General features: G+C 40.9%; 1 protein-coding gene across 1 annotated transcript; it reads right to left on the reverse strand.

Moving 5' to 3' along the window:
- Window positions 1-99: 99 nt before the first annotated feature.
- On the reverse strand, window positions 100-9,702 carry suox (sulfite oxidase). The gene is made up of 4 exons (XM_039663358.2): window positions 9,569-9,702; window positions 2,744-2,810; window positions 2,412-2,604; window positions 100-1,737 (listed from the first exon to the last, which is right to left on the reverse strand). Exons 2-4 carry the CDS (start codon window positions 2,800-2,802, stop codon window positions 250-252), a joined length of 1,740 nt encoding a protein of 579 aa, XP_039519292.2. The 5' UTR covers window positions 2,803-2,810; window positions 9,569-9,702; the 3' UTR covers window positions 100-249.
- Window positions 9,703-10,208: the final 506 nt, after the last annotated feature.

Genomic DNA, 10,208 nt, shown 5'->3' on the forward strand with positions numbered 1-10,208 from the left:
CTTGCTAAGCAAGCACTTATAAAAAAGTCAGATTATCAATATCAGCTCTTAAACCTTGAGGGCAGTTAAAATGTGGGATCTCATCTCTATAAGCCTATGTTGAGTTCACAATTACGAACAGTGTAACTTCACGTCATGTAGGATTTCACAATCCTAGCAATGAATGACTGATAAACATGCTTGGTATAATCAGTCCCAAGTATTCAGGAATTTGGGATTTACCCAAAAGCTCAAACTTCATTTTTAGTCTTACAAATCCTCATTGACTTTCACCTTCACTCGATGCCACGCATTGCTAAGCACTCCCCGTAAGTTCCAGATTGGGGCAACAGTATCTGGCTGCATGTTGTAACTACTGTCCACTGCTTTGCATATAATCTCCAGCTCCTGTGCCTTATGAGGTAGTGGGACGTCAATCTCCCATAGCTTCCAAGCCCAGGCTTTTCCAGGTGGAGGAGGAGGAGGAGCTTGTTGTCCCTTATCCCCAGTGCGAAGTTTGGCTACATGCCATGTCTTCCCACCATCTACTGAGACGTCTACTCTGACAACCTCTCTTCCTCCTCCACTCCATGCATACCCTTTTACAGACACCTCCCCATCACTGGCGTCTACTGAGGTTCCCTCTGCTGGATGAGTGATTGCTGACTGTATGGGGAGCTCCTGTATGGCTGGTGCCGATTTAAAGTCCACAGTGTCCCAGTCGGTACCCGGAGAAAAGCCTTTGTAATCATTCTGCTGCCAGTGACTCTTGCTCTCCTCTTCACTCACAACAATTTTCCCCAACCATTTGACATTGCGGGCTCCAACAGTTCCAGGTACAACCACACGGACAGGATAGCCGTGATCAGGCGGAAGGTCTTCCCCGTTCATCTCATATGCGAGAAGGACATCACCTTCTTCACTCACAGCCTTGTTCAGTGGAATAGATGCGCCATACGCTGTACCGGTCACATCCTTGTCCAACCCTTCGAACTGAACATGTTGAGCCTTTGCTGCGATCTCTGGTCCAAAGCCGTAGTGCAACAGTACATCCCGCAGGAGTGCGCCTGACCATGTAGCGTTGCTAATCGCGGCAATTCCCCAATTGAGTCCTTTGACTTGCTTGACTGTGTTCATCTCAGACCGACGGTTCCCAGCACACTGAAGCGTTGCTGTAATTGTGTGTTTTGGAAAACAAGACTTCAGCTCACTTAGTGTAAGGGATACTACTCCACCAGGGAGACCCTCGATCTCCAACCTGTAGGTTTCAGGATCAATCCTAGGCACTGGAAGATGATTTCGCTTAAAAAATATGACTGAGGGGGTGATGTAGTTATCAGAGAGTATTGAAGAAGGTGGTTCGGCATTGAAGGGTTTCAGATTGTTGATCCGAAGGGCAAGGTGACGTGTCGGCTCAGCAGAGTAAGGGTCTAAAGAGTTGGCGCTCTCTTGCTTCTTGATACTTTCTGTATTAAGGACACCAATTTTATACTCTGAGAGGATTTCAAGAACATGGTCTTGTTCGTGAACGGCGTATAACGCCCAGTAAGGCTCCAGAGATCCACCTGCTGCCAGAAGTATTTTGTCGCCACCAGGGTGCATGGCTACAAATGCAGTAATATCGTAAACGTCCCCTTTATAGGTGACCCACACGCCATTGTCAAGGGAGCAATGCTTTGTGACTTCTTCTAGGGTGTACACAGGAAGAGCTGAAGTCTGCGTTACTGGTAACTGTGCTGAGGAAGCTGCCCACTCAACCTGAACAAAAATAGACAACGAAAATAAACAATTACTCAATGACAACTAAAGCCAAGGGAGCAATTTAATTTATAATCGTTCCTTTACAATTGATGCTTGTCAGGTTGTATGATATGAGGAAATCTGATGGAAAGACAGTAAATGTGTCACACTCTCTAATCTGAGACTCTAGTAATGATTGACAGCGTTTGAATTCTTTGACATCCTCATGACATGTACGCACACTAATTAAAGGGAATATGATGTGGCTTTTTATTTTAGTTTTTTCATGTAACGTAATTAACATTCATATAAGTTCCATATGATACATTTGCAAAACATGATTCTTCTTCTCCCTCATTCTCAAGTAATGACTTTGTATTTGTACATGCTTCTTACCATAACAGACCTTTAATAGATAAATTTAATTTTATTTATTTATTTTTTACTAGTTGCCTAAAATTATACTTGGCAAGCCTTTGGTCAACAGTAGCGCCATTTCTGCCATCCAAACGTGCTTGAAACACACAATGCATTCCTTCCAGTCACCTATTTTGTTCATTTTTGACAACTTGACCCACCCTGAGTGCAAAGGTAACTTGTTTTCATTCATTGTGTGACATGCTGTTTTTTTGCAGATTTATATATGCTATCCTTCTTTGTTATATCTTTAGAGATTTTTCATTTTGTCTCACCTTGTCTTGGTGGAGCCTGTAGGCTAAAACAGCTCCGGTACCCGCCAGCAGCCCCGCCAGAACAAATCTAAACTTCGGCCCCCTGTCACTGAAGTATGTCTGCCTCCCATGGCCACCAGTGCTCCTCCAGCGGGAAGAAAGGTGCGCGTCCCACACAGACAATGATGGGATAATGCTCTTTGAAATCCTGGAACTGAGAGTTAAGAGAGGTTTATGCAACCATCTCATTATGACAAACAAATTATTCTTAAGTCTCCTACTTTCTGAGAACGAGAATCTGGCCTTGACATAAATGATTAGGAACAAAGGTTTATATGAAATGGCATTATTACCTTTGACTCCTGATAAGGAAGACCGAAGCAAGACCTTGGCAATGCTTTAGGTGCTGCATTGCACTTTCTGGGAAAAGAGAGAAAGAATAACAGCAAGCTGTCAAAGTACAATGACACAGTTTAAAACCTGATGAATCCACAGTAAAAGGGTCATAATGGCTTGAAGGAGCTTTTCCATGTGCATTTATACACGTGATTGACACGCAAAAAAATATTGATTGAAATGTATTTGATATAGAATGTACTTGAAAAATGAAATGAAAAATCTGTCATCGTTTACACACACCCCTGATCAACCCCAACCTTTCTCTTTGCTTAAGACTTCTCATAATTCCTTAGTAAAAGTTGGTCTCAGCAGCTTTGTGTAAAGGTTTTAAGAGAAAACTCTTAACCAATAACTTTTACTGCTATTTAGGAGAACTCTTGTATCTAGCGGCAAGATTAAATGTTTTGTGAGTTCAGCCCCTGGTGTGTTACATAAGAAATGTGTAGAGTATTGGCAAGCCAGGACCAGGACTGAAAGCCACCGCTCTACATCATTGATTCTCAAGCCTGTCCTGAAGAGCCCTGCAACACGTTACACATTTTGGATATCTCCCTGATGTAACACCTACATTTACATTACATTTAATCATTTAGCAGACGCTTTTATACAAATGAGAGCAATAGAAGCAATTAAACAACAATAGAGGGAATGCATTGACGTCACTTTCCCGCCGGAACAACCCTGACTGAGTGGCAAAAGATGTGCAGCGTGACTGGATTTAATATGGGGGAAACTGCGAAAATGCGACTAAAACGAACAATTTTATCAATTTAAACTAAATGTTGGACTCAAGTGTTCCTTACAACTTACTAAAGATCCAGTGATCCATGGATATTGACATGCAGCCAGGAATCGTGTTGCCTGACATTTATGTTTGCCTGATTTAGACAACGGGGAATATAGACTTAACATAAAGCAAATTTGTCTGTGAACGCTTTATATAAATACAATATAGGTAGGCTTAAATCCGGGTGATCACTTATATCAGTGTTATAGCCTATATATATCATCATATCGTCCAGCCATAAAACTTTATAGTTTTTTTTTTGGTCAGTGTTTATTAAAAACCATCCAATAATGCAGAATGATAAATATTTAATTGAGGAGTTGATAATATATATATATATATATATATCAATACAAAATATATGGGTATGGTTTTACAGCTAAATTCAGCATATTGACACAAAAAGATAACTGCAAATCCACCTTTGGCTGGAGTCCAGTTGTTTCGATCCATTTGCTCCTCTTTCTATAGCAGTCTGTAAAAATATACCTCAAATCTAGCTGTAGAGTCAATCGCAAAGCTCTTTCCCACTTTATATGTGTTGTGTTTGTTTTTCGCGGTATTCACGGTGCAAACATATACAGCCGCTCAGTCTTTTTGCCACTCACTGAGAGGAACTGCAGGCACTCCGGGGGATGATGACGTCACGCGCATTCCCTCGTGTGACCCTTCCCAGTTTAGTCTAACGCAGTACACATGCATTGAAAAAAATAAAGATATAGAATAGACAAGAAAAATAAAGTGTTGGTATTGTTGCCGAAAATGATGCGTCTTCAGCCGTTTCTTGAAAATGGCTACAGACTCAGCAGCTCGGACTGAGTTAGGCGGGTCATTCCCCCAGCAGGCAACAGTCCAGGTGATGGTCCGTGAAAGTGATTTCGTGCCTTTTCGCAAGCTTCTGGAGAGCACATAAGTCTGGAGTAATGAGTTTAGGTAAAAGGGAGCAGAGCTAGTGGTTATCATCAGTGCCTTGAATTTGATGGGAGCGGCAATTGGTGAAAGTTTACAAAGAGAGATGTGATGTGCGTCTCTTCGGCTAGTTAAAGATCACTCTAGCTGCAGCGTTCTGGATCAGTTGCAGAGGTTAGACAGTGCAAGCTGGGAGGCCTGCCAAGAGAGCATTACAATAGTCCAGAGCACCTGATTTAACTCGGCTAATAACACCATGGCGGTGTCTGAAAGCTCCACAAGAAGCACAAAGGCAACAAGGCACATCCAAATTCAATCATGTCACATACCATCTCCTGAGATAACTTCATCTGATCAATTTTTGAAGGCAGGCTGCACACATATTCATGTTTTTTTGTATCAGATATTCAACTAAGCAGATAAAAACTTGATAAAAGTTGAGTTTTGAAAATGTGATCTGGACCTTATGCAGAGAATGCCATTGTAAAGTCTGTGTCGCTCACACTTGTTTTCATCCATGTAATATTCAGTATGGCATCTATCCTGACTAAAGTCTACGAAATGGGTCAAAGACATCCAATTATGCAAACAAACACAGTCAGTTCTGTGAGCAGATGGGGCATAACATCTAATGTGTCAAAATAAAAGTCTTACAGCATAAGGGGCCATTGAGACTTTTATAATTGCATAATTTAATAATATTAAATAGCTTCAATAGAAATTAAAATCTTACACAATGAATGCCAAAGAATGGATGGCTAAATATGATTGTAATTTCTAAATCAAGAGCGCTATAGAAATAATGTATCAATCTTGTGAGACTTCCCTTACTTTAAGGGCCTATAGCCTAGTCCATTTCTGTTCCCTACAATGAAACAATGAGTGAAGTTTATGTTCTGTTACTGCCATTTTATATGGGGTTCAATGGGTTATTGACCCTTATTGGGAAGAATGGGGTCAATAGAGCCATTACTTCCTAAATGTACCTTTCGGTTTACCAGCAATATATTAAATATGAGTTTAAAAGCATACTGCATGGATATTTACAAACTAAACATCATGACTCATCAAAACTTTGTCTTATCACTGCAACTCCATGTAAGCCTGCTGGGTTACGACCAAAAAACACTTGTCCTAAAATGACCAATGAATAGAGAATTCAAGTTGCTTAAAGCACTGAATGTCTCACAGCACCTGAAAAAGATGTACACCCCATGTTTTGCAACATTAATTTACTCCAACATATCAGTCCATTAGCTGATATGCATACGCCACATGGGCTACTGGTTTTAAAAACGGTTTATGAACCACTATAAACATGTTTGCACATGATAAGACAAGCGGCAGCAGGGTTAAGCAGAAAGACTCCCGACAGAGAAAAAAAACTATCAATCTAGAGCCTCGTTTTAAACAAGCCACCAAACAGCTATACGCTTATGAAATCAAAAGCTTTTGCAGCCATATCTGAACTGACATGATTGCGTCATAACAGATTATACACTTGTTTTGGAACATGCCGTTCTTGTGTACAGAAAACATCAACCTCGTAGTCAGGAGGAACAGCAGTGAGGAATCTTGGCTTCTCAGCCTTTTCACTATCTAGACCACATAAAGGGACAAAAACTAATTTATTTGACGTACTAACTTACATGAATCGTTATTAAAGCCAACTTTAAAGGGTAACTAAACCCCTGGTCAGAGCCTGACTCCACCCACTGGCAATATTTGAAAATGTTGAAAAAGTGGACGGACCCCAGCGAAGATAGAGGGGACGAAATAGATGCTAAAACACTCTATCCTGATCGTTTTCAATACTCAAAATCCCAATTCCTGACTCCCTACAGTGGTTTTGACGACACAAGATGGTTTTTATATTGCCAAGGGCGTAGCTCGCGTGGTGAGCTGAAACCTGCGTACGTCACGAAGTGCGGAACATCCAATAGGAAAATTCAACTGCAGTAGCCACCGTTCAACCTGAAGAGGGCAGCACTAAGACGCTTTTACACCATATATTGTAGAAATAAAACACTTTATAAACAAATGTCAAAAAAGTTACTCGAATCAATGACTGGTATTAATAAAGATCCATTCTTACAGATCATTAACTAAAAAAAGTTGGTTAAGTGTTTAGTTACTCTTTAACATTAGGCTATTATAGACTGGATAAATTTGTGTCCATGGATGGTTTGATACATTTCTGTGACTGGCGTGTGTGCCGTGCTGAATAAAGCCTTTCCCCTTCAATTAGTTTTGTCATAACAACTCGGTGTTTGGCGTAGTAATGGATATGACCATATTGATATGTTTGGTTGTGGCGTAGATCTGCTGTGCTGTTGCTGCAGAGCAACAACAGGAACTTGCTAGAGCCCGACCGATAAAGGATTTTGAAGGCCGATACCGATACAAATATTTTGGGGTTTTAAAATCCGATATTTTATTTTTTTTTTTTAAACTGGACATGATAGTCACAAATTTTGTCATGCTTATTTGAGTCAAGAGAACTGATGGGGATGTTCTTTTGATTGTTATTCAAGCAATGTATGTATCGTGACCAACTCAATGAGTGTTGCCAACAGGAACGGTGTAGAGTGCCCTCTGGTGGACAAACTATACCACTCCAACACTCATGACATGGTTCAAGCGTGTTTCGTCCGTTTTTATTTTATTTTTGAAATATTCATTTATCGGCCATTATAACTGCCGATACCGATAGTTTGGAAATGCCTAATATCGGCCGATAATATCGGTCTGCCAATATATCGGTCTGGCTCTAGGACTTGCTACTGCCAATACACACACACACACGACACACTGCTGTAATGGCGCTTTTCCATTCCCAGTAAAGCTCGACTCGACTCGCTTTTCGCTCCGTTTTCCATTGCATACAGTACCGCCACAAATAGTACCCGGTCGTCATAGCGATGCCTTTTGTTCCTCGTTGTCCCATCAAGCTCTAGCTGGATCCTCTCTTCGGCAACCAAACAAAGGACCTCCTCGTTTGACCACGGCGTATTCTTCTGAGTTGCCATAATAATAGTAGTAAGTTTAGTAACTATCTCTGGCCAAACCATTTAAAAATGGCGGGGATATTCTGGATCCTCCATCTGGCGCGTGCATTGACGTAGTGAATAGTGACGATTCTCTCTGACCAATCAGCAGTCGGCATTGTTTTCACGTCACATTTTAGTGTCGCCTCAGAACCTCGCCGGATGTGATACAAAAAAAGCAGGAACAAGTATAACTTTAACACATTGGAAAACCAAACAAAGGTGAGTCGAGCCGGTACTGCATAGTGGAAAAGCGCCATAAGTGAGCAAGACATGCTGATGCTGTACAATATAGTGTACATAAATGAGCCGTAGCAGATCTACAGGTTTACTCACACTAAGCACGGCTTTAAATAACGTTCTAGCTGCTTCGAAAGTTCAATCTCTTCATTTAGGAAATTTAAATGGCATGTTAACACCGTGTAACAGGTGTAGTTAACACCTGACAACTGTGGGTAACGCGGTCAAATCACTAGCCAATTTGGTGGTTACTTATTATGTTTACTCACTTTGATCTTGCACAGATCATGCATCATGATATATTAAATGCAGTTTTACACAGAATCTGGCTTAAAGGCACGGTGGGTAAGTTTGAGAAACTAGCAGAAAACTGCTGGATTTCAAAAGTACTCCCACCAAAGCCACGCCCCCAAAACACATGAACACGTGATGCCGACCACTCAGCTGGAGGACGCGTTTACCAGCGCCGAGTGGAGCGCAGTACATGGAGCGACATCAGCTTTTTTTCTGCCTTGTTTGTCTGAGCCGCTGACTGTATATGCATGTACAGGTGGTACTGGGAATTTTGACTGCTCTTTCTCTGCCATAATTGAGAGATATCCTAGCTTCCGGCCAGTATGTGCCTCTCCTCTTTCGAAATGAGCGAGTCAACCGGGCGCGCGCATGTGTGGGCGGCTCCTGTAGCAGCAGGGGTGGTAGCCGTGGTAGCCATGGTAGCGAGGGAGAGTGACAGTCGCTCAGCCAATCATAGACCTTATTCAGAGCAGCGCCATGACAGGTATGAAAGTGAGAAACCGTGTTTCCAATGGCATCCGCTGTAAAAAGCTGAATGAAGCGGCTAGATTACTTACAATTTTCCACAGCTTACATTGTCGGGAGTTTTTTGTCAACTGACATTTCTTTGAATGATTTCCAGTGTTTAACACATTAAATAACAGTACAGCCCATTGAAGAGATGCAAGTCTATCCCTCACAGCCTCGCTTTCATTATCATTAAAAATCAAAGATGGCGCTGCCGTGAATAAGGCGAAGTGAACTCATTCGGAATGGAAAGAGTAGCTGTGTTTATTGCAGCGCTGAGAGGACTACAGACACTCGATTTTTATACTCTCCTTTTCAGTGTACTTACATTTTAGATATGTAATGGTATATAAAGACAGTTTAAATAAATTTGGGGAAAAGTGTTTTAGAAACAAACTGCCAGTGCCTACCCTGCCTTTAATTGAACATGCACGTTGGTGCGCTTGCTCATTTACATTACAAGAGTAGGCTAAAAAGAAAAGACATTAATATTTTCCTACATCCTAATTTATGTTCTTTGTACTGATGAATAAGACATGAATCTATCTCCAACTACAACTTGCTTTACACACAAGAGTATAAATGGATGATAAATAAATGCAACATTATTCATATCTATTGATAAGCTCCAACTGATGTACATATAAAAAAATAGGCTGCCAATCAAAACAAAACAACAGAACCCTTTCCAACTCGTTTTAAAATGGAACTATTTACAACGTAGGATATCTGTGACAATATGCCTCCATCCACAAGTTTTAACAAAAAACAATGAATTAAAACATTTATATACAGTAAGCTAAAAGACATTTTGTATAAACAGTAGGCTAAAACCAGTCATATGCCACACAAAAACTCAACCGGGCTAAATTACGATTCAGCCCATCACGGTCCCAACTTAAATAAACACATAACGTTACACAAGTGTTGCTTTGAATTGCAACTACCGACGGTTTACCGATTATTTATGAATAACGAGTAAAGCGTATTCTTACTGTAACTACACTGCAGTTCCCAGAGAGGCAGGACGCGCCATGAGCTCGCGGTCTCCAGCTACTGATCCTTCACGGGACGCCTGGAAACTCTGATGACGCACGAGAGTGACGTGGCCGCAGCTTCATCATCACGGGCACGAGCACGAACACTGTTTGTTCTTTTAGGTTTCCACGGTTTGGTTTATTAACAAGTACCAACACTAAACTGGTTTGTTTGAACAATTGAAGTGGGAAATTCTTGCTGGTTAAATTGGTCAACTGTGCTATTTTGTACATTTGCATTACACTATCAAAAAACATCTATCTATCTATCTATCTATCTATCTATCTATCTATCTATCTATCTATCTATCTATCTATCTATCCATCCATCCATCCATCCATCCATCCATCCATCCATCCATCCATCCATCCATCCATCCATCCATCCATCTATCACACAGTAATCATGTCATTTTCTAGAACGTTCCATAGGAGAATGTTCAAACATTATAATTCCCTCTAGTTAATTGACAATCGTTCCGCATTTTAATATTTTTTTAATACTATTGTCAAATTGCCTTTGAGTACAGTCGGAGACAAAGCAGATTAAGATTTTCTTGTTTTTGAAAGTCAGTTTTATGAAAGTCACCAATAATGC

The sequence above is a fragment of the Pimephales promelas genome, chromosome 21 (genome assembly GCF_988280905.1).
Source record: "Pimephales promelas chromosome 21, fPimPro1.hap1.1, whole genome shotgun sequence".
Lineage (NCBI taxonomy): Eukaryota > Metazoa > Chordata > Actinopteri > Cypriniformes > Leuciscidae > Pimephales > Pimephales promelas.